Source organism: Mirounga leonina, unplaced genomic scaffold, assembly GCF_011800145.1.
Source record: "Mirounga leonina isolate KUSES-001 unplaced genomic scaffold, KU_Mleo_1.0 Mir_129, whole genome shotgun sequence".
NCBI lineage: Eukaryota > Metazoa > Chordata > Mammalia > Carnivora > Phocidae > Mirounga > Mirounga leonina.
The window spans coordinates 23347904-23369784 of record NW_023270323.1 but is presented as its reverse complement, the minus strand read 5'-3'; the positions used below and the strand labels follow the sequence as shown (position 1 = coordinate 23369784).

Here is a 21881-nt window from a genome sequence, read left to right as displayed (position 1 = left end):
GCTAGGGGCGGGGCTTGCTGCCTCGCACCCGACTGGGCGGTCTCTAGAAGCTCTCGCCTTTTTAAGTCGGTCTTAAGCGTGTGCCTTTGCATTCCTCTACTTCAAACTAGTCGTTTGATTTGTAGTGGATTAAACTGGGTAGGTGGTTTTTGTGACCAGAAGGTAGTCCCCCACCTCTTTACGTGCAATCGGATTGCTTCTGCTGGAGACTGAAATGGATTACACTGCCAAAGAATCAACACGTTGCTGAACTGCCAGGTTGGAGAAAGGCATGCGTTTCTGGCTGACCTGAGTTTTAATGAGCATCCATTATGCAGTAGGCATAGTTCAATCTGTGGTATAAAGATTTAATTGGCTCATCTGTTCAGTTAACATTTTTAAACCCAACTGCAAACTGAGTGTCCTTCAGTGTTTCATCTTCCAATATAAAGAGCAAAACTCCAGGGTACTATACCATCTTCTTACTTGAGGCGTTATCACTGGTAGGGAGGTCAATTCTTCACTAGAGATTACATGTATCCTATATAAAGGTTCAAGAGCCTGAACAGTAACATTAAGCGTCTTCGGCTTAAAAAGAATACGCCAAATCTATACGGACTAGTTTTGACTTCTGTGTTCCTGGCAACAGTATACAAACTGGAATGGAGTGAAGGAGTTTAATTACGTAAGGGTCAGCCCTAAACCTAGAGCCCAAATTGTGTTGTGCGGAATAAAATGCTGGTTAAAACAAGCCTCCGGCAAATGTTGGGATAATGCTAAATTGCAACTATGGTTCTTGTTTCATTACGCACCTACACGAATTTTGAAATGTGTTTAAACACACAAATCCCAATTTACGCTATACAGTGCTGTTCCTTTTTAAAAGAAAAAACGTACAAATCTATCTCCCTATGCATTTGTTAAGTTAAAAAAAAAAGCAACCAGGGCGCCTGTGTGGCTCACAGCGGATCCGGTGGAGGTCCTGGGATGGAGCCCCCGCTTAGGCTCCGTGCTCAGTGGGGAGTCTGCTTGAGGATTCTCTTTCCTTCTCCCTTTGCTCCTCCCCCAACTCACATTCTCTCTTTCAAATAAATGAATAAATCTTTAAAAAATATTTAAAAAAAGCAAAAAACAAAAGCAACCGGTAGCTAGTGACTACTTCGAAGTGGAAACAAATTTTAAATGGAAATACCTTTGCCTACAGATTTGTGGGAGTAAAGAAGCAAATTCTATGCTACTGCGTTTCTCTCCTTTGGGAGAACTGATGTCATTGGAAATTGGTCCTTCCACAGTAGCAGTTAAGCCTAGGGACTCTGACCTTTTAATACCCAGGAGAAAGGGAGTTGATTAGGTCACCTTTTCTGGAGTCACATATTATATTCTCATTTTAGAGTGTTTCATTGCTTTAAGTTTCGATATTGTGATCTAAAAAAATTTATATTTAACTTATGCTAATTTCATATGTATTAACATACATTTCTAAATTCATATAATAGGGATGATCAGAACATCTCTACTTGGTAAAGAATGCTGGGGGAAGTATTTGTCAGTTATAGAACAATACAAAAGGAGAGTGTTAGCACTAATGTGTATGTACTGGTTATCCAAAATTGTGGTAACACCTCTTTTGAATTGCAGAGTACAGTATGAAATGACCATACAAACACTGAACAAACCAACTGATTATCTTGTCAAGTCTAACACTGCAAATGAACTTGTGCAGCACACTAGAACATTTTTTTAAAGTTCAACATTTGTAATTAGCCTATTCTTGTCTTTACTATGTCACACAACTAATTTTTTTTTAACTTTAAGCTCCTTAAAAATAGAGACTGTTTCATTTTCTTTCTGCAGTTTCTGAATCAGTGCTGAACAGAGTGGGCTCAAAAATTCAAAATTTGAATACAGGCTATTTACACATATAAACTGTGTAAACGTACATTTAAATTTTTCATTTCCCAAATATGACCTCTGAAATGTTTGATAAAAGAACTTTTAAAAGATAAATAATTTTCATGAGCAATTGTTAAAGTGACCTCTTGGAATTAGATTTAGGTTGAATTTCTTTTTCTTTCCTACTTATTTAATGCATTGCTTTTTAAAACCAAAGTTAATGTAAAATTAGCCTTTCATCTCTATTGAAAAACATCCTCTCATCTTTATCATGGTTCTGACTTAGCATGCAAAATTGACTTTTACCTTTCAAAAGTGTGAATGCATTTAAAGATAGAAGTCTACTATGAAACCTCCTAGTCATGTATTCCAACTGTCCTATCACAAAGGAATTCTTATTTATGTCAAGCCATAGTTGCACACTTTTCATTTACCCAAAATACAAGTGATAGTATTTTTGCAATCAAGGTATGTAACATAGTAAGTCATATTAAGCACTAATGAAGCTCTCATTCTAAATTCATCACCTGGCATTAGCACCAGTTGTTAATTGAGTGTTGCGACTTGAAGCAAGCATTTATCAGTGGGATGTACACAGGTTTCTCCGCTATCTCAAAGTAGAGCTTTCCTACCAAATCTTTCATAGGCCCAAATAGTGGAAAGCAGAGTTATCCCCTCTTTCCAAAAGTTTGCATTATACTACTTGGCATTAAGGAAGTTCTGTAATGCCAGATCTGCAGGAATGAGAGTGTTGCTAAAAAGCTCAAAATGAAAAACAGATGAAATAAAACAGGGGCTCTGAAGAGCTTTTGTGATTTTGAGTTTCCCTCTTTAGTCTATCACTCTGTATAAAGTGAATAAAATAGTGTGCAAAATAATTTTTATGAAATGTGTATTTAGGTCATTTGAGTCAAGAGAAAGATGGAATAATATTTTCATGAACAAGACAGGATCTGGAAGTAAATTATCCCCCCCTCCATTTTTTTCCTGAGAAAAAAATGACAGGAAGTATAGTAATTTAACAAAAAGTTAATTTTCAACTACTAATAAAATGACTTATTTTTACAGTAATAAACAGAAGGGAAAAATATCTTTCACATGAATACTACGATCAATTTTTGTGAATATGTTGATACATGTTGAAAACTCATGAAATGGGGGTTCTGTTGGCTCTGGTAAGTAAAATCATCTCTAAAATGAAATGATTGGTATAAAAAGATTACGCAATTGGGATATTAATTATTTTGCTATTTAAGGTGTGAGCTAAGCCAAATATTATTTCCAAGAGTTAAGTCACTTCTTAAAAGAATGAAAGAAAGGTGTGCCTAGGTGGCTCAGTTGGGTGTCAGGCTCAGGTCATGATCTCAGGGTTGTGAGATCAAGCCCCGTGTTGGGCTCCATGCTGGGAGTGGAGCCTGCTTAAGATTCTCTTCCTATTCCTTTGCCAACCACTCCCCCAACCCCCAGGTCGTGGGCACACTGTCTCTTTAAAAAAAAAAAAAATGAATGAAAGAAATACATTATGTAGTCTGCAATTACACATACCATATACTTTCAAAAGGGGGAAAGACCTGCATGGTCTCAAAAGATTATGGTTTTTTTTTTAATCTTTCAAATAAAAATGCACTGTTGTATATCCGAAATATAAAAAATGTGTTTGAAAAATGTTCCTAATACAGACTTCTAAAATCATGGTATTGTACTCAATAAGACGGAGCTCCAAAACTAAATATGGAGCATGCAATCTATATTCCCCAGTCCCATAGGTTTAAAGTCAAGAAAATATAGGTTATTTCTTATTAAGACACCTCCATTTTAACAAATTCAGTTTTGTGAATCAACACAACTCATGTGTTGTAATAAATACTGGGTGGTATCTATTATCTAGCAGGATTATTTTAATTATAATTAACTCAGGAAAAAAATTAAACAAGAAATTACAGGATAGTGGCAAAAGTCATATATAAAATACTCTGTTAAACAGCATTACACACCTTTCTTAGTAAAGTGCTATAATTTTATTTCAGAGGTATGTTTGCAGGATATCATTTAGCTTTTGCCCTAACTTTGGTCATATCGATCATAGGTAGCAAAACAAATTTATATATTTTAAGACCACCTCCTAAATTAAAATATATATATGTGTTGTTTATAAACTTCTAGATATGTTTGAGAAGTCTTTTTACTCTTTATTCAGGCTATCAGAGTAAAGAAATCATTTCATTTACTTCACAGCCAAGGAACCATATTAATATTGTCAACTCTGGGTGATTTATCTGAATTTGAGTTTCACTACTGTGGAATTTTTTTAATTAAAAAAAAAAAGGGCAGATTGATGCATTCATTACTTCACTTTTATGCTTCCTTTCTTTTTTATTTCAACCATATAATTTATTTTTCCATATGAGACAGGGTAGGACACATATTCTTCTTGGATATGTTATTGTTTATTGTTTCAAGTGAATGGAATAGATAAATCTCACTGAGTAGTTTAGTGTGACCCTGTATCTTATATAAACAGGTTAAATGAAGACGTTATTTTGTATTCTGTATATTCATGTATACCATAAATTGTCTTAATGACAAATGCAAAATTTCCTTTATTACTTGCCCCAAGTTAGCTGTTGATCCCTTTCACTGATAATATACAAGTGTAGAGAATAAGGAGCCTTTAAAATTGGGGGGGAAGAAAGATACTTTCCACTAAATTACTGAAAATTGGAATTTTTATGTTGACTCTTGATGACTGGAAAGCCAATGTTAAGAATCAATATATCCAATATAAAATAGTACATTGAATTATTTAATAATAAACAGTATAGTAAGAGCTTGTATATGTTGACTGGGAACCAGTGGTGGCTTTTTAAATTCTCAGAAAGACTAAACATCTTATGGTTAGAAGAACCACAGGTGATGATTAAGGTGCTCCGCTTCTCTGTAGCAGCCATTACAATAAAAATCTTTATAAGACATTATTTCACGATCAGCAAGAGAATTTTACTGTTATTAGCGGTAAAGGTGAGAAGAAAAGAATGAAGACAGAAGTGTGTATTAGTTTTAAAAGTGTGGCAAGGTAATAAAAAGACATGGAGAGGTGATAAATTTCTTCTATATGTGCTCTGCTGCAAACAAACTCAAAAAAGAGAGCAAGATGGGTATTTTAAAAGCCAACATCAGGAAACATCACTGATAATGCCCACTGTTTTACTTTATACTTAAATTACACAAGCAGAAAAGTTATGCTTATTAATAGTTTAATGTATGAAGGAAACATCCAGATTTCTGAATATGAAGGTACATATCTCACATTAATTTAAGTCTACATAAAGTAGAGCCTCTATACTGACATATTGAAATTTACTTTCTGCTTAGCCTTTTCTGTTATGTAAACAATTGTACATTTATTTGCCATTCTAAAACTTCAGGATCAAGTTTACATAATTTTGCTAAATTTCCGTGTTTGCTCAGAAGCAGTTTACAGTACTAAAACCAACCAGCCAAAGAACAGCTTCAACAGAAAGTTATGTCCAAAGGGGAAGAGGAAAAGAAAAAAAGAAAAACGATAAGAAAAATGCTAACTAAGGTAAAACGGATGTTGGTGGGGAATGGGCAGTCACAAATGTTCACAGAAAATAGGTCAGTTAGTAACTTCTTCTGCAAAAAGCCTACACACTTCAGTCAAGCACATCAGTAGAATGATTTGGGAGCATAAATTTTTTTCGGCCACTTGTGATTTCCTCTGAATGAAAAGGAATCTGCAGGCTAACAAGCTGATCCTCATCAGCCAAGCTGGTTCATATGCACACTGTTCATGTGAGGTGCCCAGGGTCCAGTCCACACCTATGAATGTAGAGCATGCATTTTATTAAGTATTACATATTTAACACATATTTGATTAAAACAAAACTCTTAAAAACTAAGGAAGTGCTCTTAATATCTATGAGCTAAAATAGCTAAATCTCATTCAATTTGCAACATACTTGGGAACAATGAAGAAAAACAATGATAAGCCACTTTTATTTGTTGTTTTCCTGCCTCTCCTCTTATTTCTCAAACAGGATCTGAGTTATTGTCATTTTTTAAAAACCATTACCTGAATGCATACAGACTGATTGATTAAAGAAAGAAAATGAGTCAAAGATATTCAGCATACACCAACATAAGCTAAAATATACTAATCACTAATCATTTCTGTGAATTTTTGGAGTTTTAATTATACACTGTTCTGACATTTATAATACGTATAATAATAAATAACCTCTAGATGGTCCTTTTCATACCACTAGTAAATTCTGATGTATAAAGTTACAACACTTTGTAATTTAAAATCTTTTACTTACCATCTGCTACCCAATGAAATATATTATGCCTTTTATAATTTTTGCTCCAATCACTACCTTTGGTACCATTTTCCATATCCTCCTGCTGTATTAAATTCCCTTCAACTTTCTCAATTACCCGTATTCACCATACTCCCTCACTACCATGATTTACCTGTATCCTATTTGTCTTGGCATCTCATAAACACTAAAGAAATGTTCCCTGAATGATCAGCCTTACCGTTTGAGGGCCATTATTTTCTGTGGAGCTTGAAACCATCTTTATTAGGGAGTTCCAAGAGGGGTCTGCAGCATGAGGGCCATTAAATATGGGTCCTCCAGCACCATCAGGAATAGGTGCTACTGGAGGAATCATTGCATTCCCATACACAGAGAAAGGCATACCCTTAAAAAAGGAGAAGAAAAAAAATTATGCACACAGTCATATCTTCAAGTCACTGCTTACTTTTCCCAATATAATCCATAGCCTTAAAAATGAAACTTCATCTTATTTTGAAAAAGTATGTTATCTAGGTAATCTAAAAATTATTTTCCATTATATGATTTCTTCTAGCATTAGACTATATGTAAGCCTACTACAGCCAAAATATTTGGTCAAAAAACATTTCTCTAGCCAGATTTTAACCTATAATTACAAGCTGAAGCCCGTGCATTATTTCACACTTATCCACTTGGAAGTAAAATGAAGCTAATAATAAGAAAAACATTTAGAAATATGAAAGTGCTTATTTAAGTCACCATTACCCCAACTTTAGGAAAGTCCATGTATCCTGCAGGAACATGCTGATGGAATGTACCAGAAGGAGTTACAATTCCTGTACTCTCTCGCTCCATTGCTTGATGCTGTGAAAACACTCCTGGATCGGACATTGGCCTATGAATCATAGGATTTCCCATCCCAGGGTTACACCAGTCTACTTTGTCTGAGGGAAAACAAAATGGCAGAAAAAGATAGCTGGTGATCTTTAAAACCAGAAGACAGTAAAATAAAATATTTAATATATTTCTATCTAGAATTTTCTACATTGAATTGTGCATTCCTTCGGAATAATGACCTACTTTTATATATTTAACTGCAGTATTTCCATGTGTGTAGGTAGTGATATAATAGCCTAATAAAATAACTTAAACACTTTGTGTTACAAAAGAAAAAAAGCCAAGGTGAGATAAAACTGATTAGTGAAAACCAAGAGATATGAATATAGATCTTTTAAGAATGACTGTTAAATATTACTTACAATATTTTAGTTAAATGCATAAATTTAAAACTTAATTTCTGGTAGGTAGAATAGCATGTCTTACCTTGATTGCCACCAATCCCTTCAAAGGACCAGATGCCACTATGCCCTACTGATGTGGATAAATTACTCCCAATAACAGATGGAGCTGAAGTTCCAGTTTGCCTGATACGTGCAGAACGTTCAGTCCCAATAGGGACTGGAACTTTTCTGTCCTGAGAGACATTGCTGGGCTTTTCTGACCCTAAAGGTACTGATGATGGGGCAGGCGAAGGTGCACGAACTCCAGAGGATACTGACTGTGCAGGAGAATCTAGAGAAAAAATATTTTGAAATAGTATAAATGTCATCTACAGAGGGTGTAATTTTGTAAAACCAAATCTTACATTCATATGAGAATAATGCTTAAAAATTATGCATATTAAATAATTTGGTTAAGTTCTATGATTTTGCAGTCATTTTTTAATTTGATTCACAATTTTTCCATTTAGTTATGTGATAGCAGACTGTGAAGATGTCCAACTACAAAGGTAATATAACCCATTAAGCTAATTAATATTTAAATAAATGCTTGACACGGAGTAAAATAAGCACCACAACAATGAGAAGACAATGTTTAAATTAAAAAGGCTAAACAACAACAAAATAGAGGTGGGGAAAATCATGCCTGTATTGGCAATTTCCAAACAATTGAAGTGTTTCCTTGAGAACACAAGTCTCTTGGTATACTATGACGAAAACAAAGGGATTCAGGGAGCCAACAAATTTGGAAAATCTAACTTGAGAAAAAAAGTAAGTTTCTTTAAATCAGAACTTTACAGAAACTTAGTATGCTAATAAAATACCAACAGAGGGCTATGCTTCACTGCCCAACTTGTTTTATTGTATCATGTATCACATGGGTATTCCATAGAACAAGCTTTTCAAAATGACAATTTAAGCTTTACATATCAAAACAAGGCGGGTTCTTAATATTTGGGAGTATACTTTAGTGATTCAATTTCTTCATGCACTAGAGAGAGGAAAAAACAAGAACAACCCAAACTGTATTTCCCATTTGAAGTTTAAATATCAAGCACATTTAAATTTAAATAGGGTGTAAATGGTGGAGCCTGAAGCTTAAAAGTCAAAAGGGTCACCTGCTTATCTATAATTTACTCATAACTGCCTGACTGTATGCCCTAGAAGCCCTAGGGATAGTCACTTAATAATACTTTTCCATTTAACCATCTTTTCTCATTTAAGTTTTCTCTCTTTCTCTGTGTGTATGTGTATATTCCTCCAAAGGGATTCAGGTAGCTAATAAATTTGCAGAATCAATCAACCTATCTACACACACATACACAAAAGCATAGTGCCTCTACTTCCCAAGGTACTTTTCAGGGAATGTGAAAGACAAAGAAAAATTCAGTAATAGTATTAGTCTGAATATGCTTAAAAAAAGATTTGCCATGTATATTTTAGAACTGTATAGATTTGGAAAGTACTGCGGAGATAAATTTCATCTTACTAGTGCTTGCAGAAGTCCATTTTGGCTAAACTGATAGTACCACCTCTCTCAATGAATCGTAGTAATATTATTAACTAAAAAAAAAAGAATATGAAAGTACTTTATAAATTATAATTCATTATAAGGATACAGATTTTATTGGGGAACAAAAACATGAAACTTACGAGCTTATCTGCATAAGTAAACCAAGAGAACTGTTAGTCTCTAATGAAAAATTAAAATATATCTTCTGTGGTCATGGATCCATTAGCATTTCTTGACAGTATTACTTTTAATAAATCATAAGAAAACAGAAAAGCCATATATGTGTCTTTGAAGTAATTACACATATTTCTAAATTCACCTTAAAACTGCACTGGTATAAGAAGGAATTCTAAGATGGAGGTGTAGCAGCACAAGTTTTGATTCTTCCCAAACCTTTCCATAAAAACAAGCTACCAAGTTAGCAAAGCCAAACACCCCTGGATAACATCTATAACAAAACTAACAAAATATCCAAATGAATCAAAAGATACAGGTGAATGGGGACAAATCACCAAAAGCTGTAAGACCTCTGTGGTATCAGCATCTGTGTGGAAAGAAGCAATTCTCCAGACCTAATAACAGAATAGGAGAACAAAAAAATCAAAGGTACTCAAAGGAAAGCAAAGAGAAGGCCAATCTGAGAAGAGCGGGTAAAACTGGGAGAGTTCTGCCTATGCATGGGTAATTGCAAGGGATTTACAAAAAGGTCTGAAGCAGCTGGAGCAATAGTGACCCTTTGAACTCTCAAAAATACTGCTGAAGCCTCAATCCATGATAAAGCCTCACACTACTAAGAAACTTCTGGGAACGGATTCCAAGTTGAGCAGGAAAGGGACAACAGATGCAAAGCAAACACAAGATCCAGTCAAGAGTGGGGCAAAAGCGGGAGTGGTGGGAGGGTAAGGATAACAAAGCCAGATTTAATAAAGTATTAAGGCCATATTTTTGCATACTTGCCTAAAAGATGAAATTCTAGAGCCTTTAAGCTAGAGAAGATAACTGATCCACTTATCCTTTCTAAAAGTTCAGGAAAACTCATTTAATTTAAAATGTAAATCAGAACAGAAATGCAGTCAAATTCCATACAAAGCTATTATATGAACTAAGAGATATGGACCCAGAATATCTTACAGATAATAAAAGCATGCCAAAAAGAAAGCTGTATTCTAATATTCCAAAGGTGTATCAGAAAGAAAGCTATACTCTAAAATTCCAATGTGAGCTAAAAGAAATGAAAGAAAAACATAGGCAAGAACAGCATAATTCAGAATTAGTAAAACTGGAAACAATGACAAAACTCAGGAAAATAGTAGAAATGAAAGAATATTCCAGAAGGTGTAAACACAAGGGATAAAGAAAGTTGTGGGTTTTGTTTTTTAAACTATGGTATTGAAAGGACACAATTACACACCTGAGAAGGATCAACCCGGAGTAAGTAATGCCAAGACAAAGTCAAAGGTGACAAGCAGGCAAGGACTGATGGATAGGTCAGACAAATGAATAGTACCTCTCCCACACTCATCCCTGGAAACCTGCCCTATTGTCAATGTTAGATCTAGTTTCTCTTTCCTTTCCCGAATCCTTCCAAAAACAAAAGCCAAGCAAAACACCCTCCATATTCTGTTTAAATGAATGGAGTAACTAGGCCTGTCTGCTGACCAGCCCCACTTAAGAGATTTGCCCTCTTCACAGATTCTGCCATCTCACTAGCCATATTTTTATCAGATGACTGTTTTCTGCTTCCTCCCTGCAAGCTTACTGGACTAATGACAGGTGTCTGACTGAAGAATGATCCATTTCAGGCTAGCAGTAATCTATGACTGACATGGCCCGACTTGAACGTAGGAGCTAAGCAAATCATATTCCTCATTCAGAAAGGTACAGTTGATAAAGAAAAACTGGTTTAACTAATTACGAATTGAATCTTTGAGGACCATATACAAGATGAGATTATGAAGAAGGCTAAACGCAGAGGAGACTCACAAGACACAGACCATGAGTCTGTCATAAATCCTCTAAAGAGAGAGATAGAGGGAATAGCTGGATGGCTCTGAAGATGGCCCTGGATCAAATCCTGCATGGTTCTGCAGACAGTCCTGTATAGCTTTAAAGTCAATACCATTTTCCTTGAGATTCCTTTGGTGGGTCTATGTTCCTTGTCATGAAAAGTACTAAATTATTATAATTTCTTTTCTCATCTCTAATTATATAATTAGAGAAAAAAGCAAACAGATTACCTAAAAAGAGCTGAAAGTCTGACAAAACAAACTAAATGGTCATTAAAAAGTAACAGTATTAAGATTTATATTAAGTGGGGAAAATGCAGACTAGTTAAAAATTCAGTATTAGAAGTAAAAGTGAGATGATGATTAACATAACATAATAAAATAAAAAAAATTATTTGTAAAACAAAAACAACAAAAAAAGAAGTAAAAGGGAGAGTCTTGCCTAAATCAATCCTTTAATGATTACAAAACAATGACTCTAATTACAATTCCTTCTACATGTATGAGTTGTCCCTATACTTTAAGGAAGAGAGTTCCCTTCCCTTCTAAAATTTTAAATTCTTAAAAATATAAAAATTTAAAAAATTAAAAAAAAATTTTTAAATCTTAATCATTATGGACTTATGGATTCTTAGATTTTATCCAGTGTGCTGCCATTATTCACTTTGGTGGTCAGATTTTCCTGAATTTGGCCAGTGGGAGTCTCTTTAAAGCTGCTTTGTGTTTCCTGACATGTCCCAATCATTTTGAGCACTTACTCTCTGACACCGTAAGACTTTGCAAGTTCCCAATACGCCCCAGCTCTCAAATCAGCTATTTCCTCAAGAAAGCCTATTTCTTTCAGTGGACAAAAATATTTAACAGATGGATCTGGACACTGGATATGCTCACTCCTGATGAAAATTAATTGCTTCTAGGCCCTTTCAGTAGATAGAGCTGGTGGGAAAATAGCAATTTCGTATGATTTACTCCAATATACAGGTAATGAAAAATCCTGAGTTCACACTAATCCTCTAATTCTAATCCAATTCCATAGGGTTCTTCTTTGCCTTACCCCATTTCACATCTCCTCTTCTCACAGTGAGGACCATGGATTACATCATTAAAATATACTTACTTGCCCAATCCTACAATAAACCCCATAATTTTAGAATTGCTTATCCATAACATTATAAAAATCCAATGTCCTAAGTAGAACTGAAGATTTGTTTGAAATCTATTTTTCTTTAGACTGAGAGTATATAAAGTACTATGGTTTAAGAGTTTTATTGGATTTCTTCTAGTAGGTTTATGTTAATAACTTGAAACACAGGTAAGTTTATTTCCATTTATGCTCAATTTTTCCCTTCATCAAACTTGATTTTCTTTTTGAAATTTATAAACATTAACCTGGTTACAAAAGCAAAACTATTATTTTTACTCAGACAAGTGCTACTTCTTCCCCCATTCCCTTACACTCTGTGTCTCAAAGTCTGATGAGGAATAAGAACACAGTGTCAGAGAAACTCTCCACAGACTACTTATTAATTACAAAGAGAAAAATGATAATTTGAAGTACAGAAACCTGGCATACATGATCATAAGCAAATGATCAAAGTTAATAGCACCAATAATGGTACAACCTAACATATTATGCAATATCATGTACTGAAAGAAGGATACAACATTGACTATATAGTAATATTCCTGTCAAAAACAAATAACCTAAATTTAATCATGAAGAAACATCAGAAAAACAAAATTAAGGGGAATTTTACCAAACCTGTACTCTTCCAAAGACCTTCTTTGAAAGACAAAGAAGGGTGAAAGAACAGTTCCAGATTATTTGACACTAAAAAGACATAGAACTGAATGCAATTTGTGATCCTGATTTGAATCTTGGATGAGAGGAAATAATGAATGTGTTATTGGGACACTTGGTGAAATGCGAATATGGGCTATTAGATAATACTGTCCAATGTAAAATTTGCTGAATTTGCTAACTCTAACATAGCTGTGGAAGAGAATGTTCTTGTTTTTAAGAAATACTATCATTTAGAGTATTCAGGGGGAAATAGCTTGATATCCACAACTAACTCTAAAATGGTACAGGAAAAAAATTCTATACATCCACACACCCAGAAATACACGGTAGGGGGAGAGAGGGATGAATCTGATAAAAATATACAAAGGTTCTTTGTACTATTATGTTTAAAATTATTATTTTTTAAGTTAGACTTGAGAGACATAATCTAATGTAATACGTTTACCTTCAGTGATTCATGGTTCAAAGAGGAAAAACATCTATAAAAAATGTTTCAGGACAACTGGGGATATCTGAATAGGGACTGCATATCACATGATACTACTAAATTAATATTAATACATTAGCTATTTGATAATGGTATTGTGGCTGTGTAAGAAAATCCTTATTTTTAAGATGCACACCAAAGTTTTTAGGTCTTAAGTATTATATCTGACTCTTACTTTTAAATGGTTCAACAATAAAAAAAGCAAAGAGATAAAATAGAGCAAAATGTTTAAAAAATTGGTAATTTTAAGGAATTACCAATTCAAAGGAATACGGATGCTTCTTATTCTTTCAACTTCTCTGTAAGTCTGAAAATTAATGAAACTTTTGAAACAAAAAGTTGTTGGAATGCATCAATGAAAATTTTAATGACTTCAATGACATTCTGTATCAGTTAGCAATGTAGTAGAAAACCTAACCTATATTGGTTGCATTGTTACAAAAAGCACAATGTTTTTCAACAAAAACAAAAATCAAGTGAACATAAAACCAAACCACAAAAAAAAAAACAAAATCAAAAAACAATGAAAAGCCCACACACTGAACTTATAGGGCAAAACAACCTATCATACTTTGTGAATTTCATCCAAAAATTTCTGAGTTTATTTCCTAAATAAATATTAATATCTAAAGTAATAAACATTAGTATCAGTAAGTATGTTTTTATTGTGCTTAAAAACATTCTCTGCTTCCGAGAATCCATTCTATTTTAAAGATTAACTATCAAAAAATTTCAGGTTAACATTTTACAATGAGCAGTCATGTTGCAATTTTAACTCCTTTTCTCCCAATTCCTATTTTTTCATGAACATGAAAATAAAAAACTATCCTTATTTGTATATATAAATAGGTGAATATGAATCACCTATATGTAGTATCTTAAGGAATCTGTTTTTTCCTATGATGGTTTAATTTCAGCTCAACATACACAGAAGACACTAAGCCAGATCTGTTATATATTTAGGGATAAAAATTAATTTTAAGAGGAGTAAGAAAAAGCTAAGCAGGTAAAATCACTCAAAAATTATGATGTATTTCAGACTTTTTTAAAAATTTTTATTTCAGACTTTTTAATCATTTGCTATTTACAAAAATGTTTGCCCTCTGTTCCCATTTCATTAGTCTTGATATATTCAAGACTTGTGCGTAGCTCTTAAATCATCTTTTACTTTGTCTTTTCCACTTAAAAACCTTTTGTTTTTAAGGAAACATATACAAACTCTTCTTATGGAATTACAATGTATAATACTCACCATTTGATGCTGATGAACATGGAGTCAACAAACTAAGTGGGGAAAAATGTTGTCTGTTAAAGTTAGCAGCTGTGGGTGCTCCTCCGAGGGGTGCCCCAGGTCCATACATTTGACCTCCTGAAAGGTTTGAGGCAAAGTTTCCCAAATGTGTAGAAGAAGGTGTTACAGAACCATATGGCGAGTCCATATTGACAATACCTATAATTAGAAGATAATTTATAATTGTTACCTATAGAAAAAAATTTTAAAAAACCCTAAAATTCCAAGAGGTCCCTAATACCCCCAAATATTTTAGATGGCTAAAAAATTTCTCCTTGCTTATTCTTCCAGTCTATTGACTAGTCATTTCCCCCTCTATAAATATAACTATAAAAAAAGAACAATTATCAAGGAAAATTATTTTTATATTTAATTTTAATCTGATATTTTAATTAGTTATTATAGAATACATGTAGATTTCATATCAACACTGGAATTTAAATAGGCTTAATGGCCAAAGAATTACATAAAAAATATATCTTTAAAAAAACTCAGGGGGGTGCGCCTGGGTGGCTCAGTTGGTTAAGCGACTGCCTTCGGCTCAGGTCATGATCCTGGAGTCCCAGGATCGAGTCCCGCATCGGGCTCCCTGCTCGGCAGGGAGTCTGCTTCTCCCTCTGACCCTCCTCCCTCTCATGCTCTCTGTCTCTCATTCTCAATCTCAAAATAAATAAATAAATAAAATCTTTAAAAAAAAAAAAAAACTCAGGGGGAAGGAAGGAATGATTAGGCAAAGCACAATTTTTAAGACACTGCAAGTACTCTGTATGATACTATACTGGTAGATGCATGTCATTGGATATTTGTTCAAACCCACAGAATGTACAACACCGAGAGTAAACACTAATGTAAACTATAGACTCTGGATGATAATGATACATTAATGTAGGTTCATCAGTTCTAACAAATGTACCACTCTTGGTGGGGAATGTTGATAATGGAAGAGGCTATGCCTGTTAGGGGAAGGAGGTATTTGGGAAATCTCTGTACTTTTCTCTCAACCTCCTCTGTACTTTTCTGTGAACCTAAATGTGCTATTAAAAAAATAAAGTCTTAAAAACAACTAGAGGGAAAAAAACATGGCTATACTTATATGATAAACATATCTGATGATCAGCACATTAACTAAGTGGCCATTCTTTGCAATAGCTAATAGTGAAACAATCTTCATTGAATGCCTCCTGATGTAATGCAGTGTGAGGTTCAAAACATCACCCATCTGATGTTTCTGCCAAAAGTGTTTGACCTGAATGTAATCACAGACTTAGGAAATAGATGAATCTAATCTAAAATGTGGGACATTCTCCAGAACAACTGGACTCTTCAAAGGATTTAATGTCAAGAAAAACAAAGGAAGGTAGTGAGATATTTTAGCCTGGGGGAGACCTCAGAGACATAAAAGCCAAAGCAATGTGTACAACCTGACTGAATCTTGAATCAGAAAAAAAAAGGAACATACAGACATAATGGATATATCTGGGATGATGGTACTGAATATTGGGTGGTATTGCTGAATTAATGTTAATTTTCTTGAGTGTAGTAATAGTGATGGAGCTGTAAAGGCAAATATGCCTGTTCTGTTTACATGAATCAAGTAGTATTCCCCTCCAATGGGCTCTACAATTAAACTTCAATGCTAATTTTGGCTCTAATCAACTGTACACCCCCCAAACCTCACCTCTCTTATAGAGCTGGCCTTTTATCTATACCTTTCCACAAAATAAGAATTTACTTCTTTTTTCCTCTAAATCTTAATTTTAGTCTTTCTCAACACAGTACCTAGATTTCCTGAAAAGTGAAGTATTTTCAATAAATTTCAACTATCATAAAAATGAAATATAAAAACATTTCCAGTGCATTAGCATATAATGTTCTTTTAAAATTGTATTCATTCTAAGAGAAATTATGTTATTTTGAACACATAAATATTTCAATCAGCCCCCAGCAAAGAAATATTTACTGACCATGTTCATTACATTGTATTCACATGTCATAGAAATAGGCAAAAATAATACCCAGTCCACATTAAATTTAGAAATTTTTAGTCCCAGAATGTCACCTCTTCAATAACACAGGTTGGCAACCTTTCTGCAAAAGGCTGAACAGCAGTATTTCCAGGCTATCATTACAGCATGAAAGTAGCTGTAACACAATATGTAAATGACTGGGCATGGCTGTGTCCCAATAAAACTTTATTTACGAACACTGAACTTTTAATTTCCTATTTTTTTGTGTCACGTATTATTATTTAAAAAAATTTTTTAAGTCATTAAAAAATCTTACACTATTATTGAATCTCAATTTTAAAAAGCTACAAATGTAAAAACAGGCAGCAGGCCATATTTGGCCCATGGGCGATAGTTTGTCTATCTCTGGCATGGCTTATCTTTAATTACTTGAAATGTTCGTACTAAAACACATAGCTCTAGATGCAACTTGGTATCCTGGATTGGACACTACAACAGAAAAAGAACATCACTGGGAAAACTGGTGAAATCTAAATAAAGTCTGTAGTCTAGTTAATTATACTGTACCAGTATTAATTTCCTAGTTTTAATAAATATTTACATTAGCGGAAGTTGGGGTAATTATAGAAAAACTCTTCCATAAATCTAAAAACATTTCAAAGTAGAAAATTAAAAAAAAAAAGCAATCACTCAAAACCAGGAGATCTTTAAATCCTCTATAAATATCAGCATTGTCCAATAGAACTTTTTAAGATAATGGATATATTTGTTATCTGTACTGTCCATTATGGTAGCTACTAGCCATATGTGCTTATTAAGCACTTAGAGCCACTTTGGAAACAGTATGGAGATTCCTCAAAAAATTAAAAACAGAGGGGCACCTGGGTGGCTCAGTCGTTAAGCGTCTGCCTTTGGCTCAGGTCATGATCCCAGGGTCCTGGGATTGAGCCCCACATAGGGCTCCCTGCTCGGCGGGAAGCCTGCTTCTCCCTCTCCCACTCCCCCTGCTTGTGTTCCCTCTCTCGCTGTGTCTCTGTCAAATAAATAAATAAAATCTTTAAAAAAAATAAATAAATAAAAATAGAACTGGTATATATGATCCAGCAATTCCACTTCTGGAAATATATCCAAAGGAAACAAAAGCACTAACTCAAAAAGGTATCTGCATTCCCATGTTCATAGCAGCATTATTACAAGAGCTAAGACATGGAAACAACTGAAGTGTCCATCAATAGATGAATGAATGTCCATCAACAGATGCACATGCACACATGTGTGCACACTCACACACACAGGAGTATTACTCAGCCATAAAAAGGAACGAAATCCTGCCATTTGCAACAACATGGATGGACCTTGAGGGCATTATGGCAGGTGAAGTAAGTCAGGCAGAGAAAGACAAATACTGTATGATCGATCTCACGTATGTGGAATCTAAGAACAAAGAAACCAATTCAAAGAAAAAGAGATCAGATTTGTGGTTACCAGAGGTGTGGAGCAGGAAGAAGGGAAACTGGAGGAAGGTGATCAAAAGATATAAACTTCCAGTTACAGGATAAAGAAGTACTAAGGATGTAATGTACAACATGATAATGTACAACATGCTGCATGGTATGTATGAAAGTTGTTAAGAGAGAGTAAAATCCTAAGAGTTCTCATCACAAGGAAAAATAATATTTTTCCTTTTTTCTTATTGTATCTATATGGTGATGGATGGTAATTAAACTTATTACGGTAATCATTTCACAAAATATGTAAGTCGAATCATTATGCTGTACACCTTAAACCTATAGTGATGTCAGTTTTATTGCAATAAAACTGGAAAACAAATTTCAAAAAATATGGCCAGCTTGACTGAGAGGAGATTTCTAATTTTATTTAATTTTAATTTAAATAGTGCATATGATTAGTAGCTACCTTATTAAAACTATGTGGCTCTATATTTTTCTCAGTATTTTAAAAAAAGAAATGAAATCAAATTTTTAAGAGCTTTATTATTTTTTAAATAAACTTTTCATGGCATTATCTTATTAAATTTAAACATAAAAGACGGTTTTATTTGAGAGAGAAAAATATACCTGATAATGAAATTTATTTATGGTAAATTCAAGATAAAATCCACTGCGGCTTCTAAAAAGATTTTTTTTTTAAATGCCATACTCAACACATCTAATACTCAAACAGCGTTTCAGGTAAATGAATTCAACAATCTCTATCTGGCCCAGTCATCGAGTAAAAATATTAGAGGGGCGCCTAGGCGGCTCAGTCGTTAAGCGTCTGCCTTCCGCTCAGGTCCTGATCTTGGCATCCTGGGATCGAGCCCCGCATCAGGTTCCCTGTTCCGCGGGAAGCCTGCTTCTCCCTCTCCCACTCCCCCTGCTTGTGTTCCCTCTCTCGCTGTGTCTCTGTCAAATAAATAAAATCTTTAAAAAAAAAAAAAATTAGAAAATGACCAAGAGTTTTCCTATCACTTGCATAAATCACAAGCTGCAGAATGTGAGAAAATATGAACTCACCTGAGGGACTTGGAGCGGGTCTCTGTAATGGTGGTCTAAAACCTGGAGCTTTGGAAGTATCAGACTGATGTAAAGGATCTGAATTTGGCAAATATGAGGATTTTCCTGATAGCATAGATTCTGGTGTTGACTGAGATGAAACAACAGATCCTCCCCAGAAGGCATGAGCAGAAGTAGGGCTGTTTTCAAACAATGTGCTAAAGGGCCCAAATGGTAAGGGGGCACTGAAATTGGGAGCAATAGGCTTATTTGCTGGATGTACTGAATTTTGACAAGCACTTTGTGTACTTAAGGTTGAAGGTAGCTGGACAGAAGAGGGAACACTGTGAGGTCTTTTAATGTGATTGACACTGAGGACTGCAACAGATGAATTTTGCACTGGAGCTGGATTCTTGTGAGGGGCAGTTGTGCCATGAGAGGGTGGTCTAATAGCAGGGGTTTCCATTTTAGGAGCAGGCTGGGAGCATCCCATTTGTGTCTGAGGCATAGGGTAAGTCACTGGGGCAGTAGAAGGCACCGCCACTGGAGCAGAACTTGTTGTTGCTAAAGGAGGAACAGTCATTCTAACTTCCGGGGGAGGAACCTGAGACGGCTGAAGAGGTGGTCTTGGCTCCTGAGAAACAGAACCCGGAGGCTGTTGCTGAGCAGAATGAACTGATGAACTCCCAGAAGAACTGCTGCTGTTTGAAAGTCTACTGTTTGTTGTTTCTACTACTGGTGGACTACCTGCTTCCTGTTCAGAGGAAGATGCCCCTTTATTTGGAGATGCTGTTCCACAATCCAAAGGGCTGTTTCTAGAAACCCCTCCTGACTGGGCTGGTGGTGATGGGGAAGATGGGGATGATACTGGGTAGTGTTCTTTGGCAGTAGGCATAGGATATGTGGCATTTGTGGGTGCAGTGCTGTTGTTGCTTGCTGTGGTTGTGACTGTTGTGGTGGTGGCATTGGATGTCTTCACAACTGTGACAAAAAGCTGCCTTCTGACAGAAGGTGAACTTGGACTGCCATTTGTAGATGTACCAGGCACCGTTGAAGCTGATGAACTGGTTGTAGTTGTTGGACTTGAAGTTAAAGAACCTGCTGAATTCACCTGAGAACCACTGCTATTCTGATTGCTATGGCGAGGCACCATGTGAGGCTTAGGCGAGTTAGTAGCTCTGGCAGGGCTCAAAGGCCTGACAGGAAAAGGACCCCAAGTGGATTGAGCTGGTGGAAAAGTACCTCCAAAGTGGGTCATGGGCAACCTTGGTGGACGGATCTGCTGGAAAGTCTGAGCAGCAAGCAAAGCATGTGCAAACTGTGGAGGAGGATATGCTAATGGAAGAGAAACTGGAAAACCAGGCCTCACATTATTCACTGGGTTTTTAATGGTTTTATGAGTAGATGCAGAAGAAATTGCAGGCACAGTGAGTGCTGTGGCAGTTTGAGATGTTGATGACAGAGCTACAGTCGTCATTTTAATTCCCATTAAGGAACTGTTAGCAGCAGTGGTGGTAGGTGCTGATGACCCTATTTTGGAATTTGCTGAGGAGCTTTTCAAACGATTCTTTGGAATAAGTTCATCAATTTCTTTGTCTGGATCCTTGATCAGAGCATTGATCAACTGAGTTGCCTGTCTTGTTGATTCAGTGCCACCCCTATAAATTGACCAAAAAAAGGAATTAGGCCCAATTTCTCCTACTTTTTAATAGGCAAAGCCTAAATTCATTCGTGAATGTGTACACATACATACAGAGAATAATAAAAGTTAAGCAGCAATTTTCTGACTACTCTTGAGATATTCTGCAAAGCAATAAACTGTCCTGACGTGCCACTTTTCAAAAATGCATTTTAATACTGTTTCCTTACACTAAGAAGTCCTTTTCCTAATTATAAAATACATTAGTCAGAAAAACCACTGTACTTTTAATTCCTAATGATACTGTAAAGTCAAACAGTTGATCAATGTTAAAAGCAATATAAGTAAACAAAGAACAAAAAAAAATTGAGTAAGAAAACCATATTTTATTTTAAATCCTGCTACCTAAGATGACCCCATCTATGACTAATCTCCATTAGTAGAACGATTCTTATAATTCCTCTGGAAAGATGTCTCAAAATGAGAGTGGAATCTTGATAATGCTAACAATGGCCAAAAGGTCAAACCCTAATGTTAGATCTTCAGGAAAATATTTGATTGCAAGGAAAGCCTTATGGAAACCCTAAGGGGGAAATTACTCATAAAGGATATCTACTTCCCTCTTCTCTAGATAAGGCAGGTTGTCACTACCCACCTATCCCAGGAGAGGGAAAAACAAGATAGGAGAGGAGGATAAGTGCAAAATAGAAATGGCTAACTGCTTCCTTCGAAGTAGGCTATATAAATATCAGACTCTGCAACGGGGTACCTGCCTCTCACAACCAAACTTAAGATTTCTTAGAATATCATATCTTTATTTTAAGAGTATTCAGGTATAGACATAGTCAATACAAGACAAATATCCACTTCAGATTTATATCTATGACTGAGCTTATATTCTAAGGATACAATCACAGAATAATAAATCTCAAAAGCCAATAAGGGGAAAAAGGGAAGCCTACTGCTTAAAATGGGTGAGAAACCCCTATTCCCTCTTAAAAAGTCTCAATAAAATTTTAAGAATGTCATATGAACAGTTTATGTAAGGAAAAGATTATCTAAACCTTTGACACACACACACACATGAAAAATTCCTTTAAAAGCCCTTTGAAATATTTCATAAGAGCACATGAATTAGAGAAAAAAAATTGTAAAGGTTATCTTCTCTCATACTAATCAAATTTCCATTTTAAAAAGTATGCTATTAA

The 21881-nt window shown here is 35.0% G+C and overlaps 1 protein-coding gene across 4 annotated transcripts in view; it reads right to left on the bottom strand.

The window, feature by feature from the left end:
• Nucleotides 1–5599: 5599 nt before the first annotated feature.
• The window catches only part of ANKRD17 (ankyrin repeat domain 17), a 161562-nt gene continuing 145280 nt past the window's right edge, over nucleotides 5600–21881 (bottom strand). For all 4 annotated transcript variants that reach the window (XM_035004815.1, XM_035004816.1, XM_035004818.1 and 1 more), the window contains 6 exons: nucleotides 19056–20692; nucleotides 14534–14731; nucleotides 7515–7763; nucleotides 6957–7135; nucleotides 6433–6597; nucleotides 5600–5712 (listed from right to left, as the gene is read on the bottom strand). In XM_035004815.1, the coding sequence (XP_034860706.1) occupies nucleotides 5653–5712; nucleotides 6433–6597; nucleotides 6957–7135; nucleotides 7515–7763; nucleotides 14534–14731; nucleotides 19056–20692 (2488 nt within the window). In that variant the 3' untranslated portion in view covers nucleotides 5600–5652. The remainder of the gene's footprint in view (nucleotides 5713–6432; nucleotides 6598–6956; nucleotides 7136–7514; nucleotides 7764–14533; nucleotides 14732–19055; nucleotides 20693–21881) is intronic.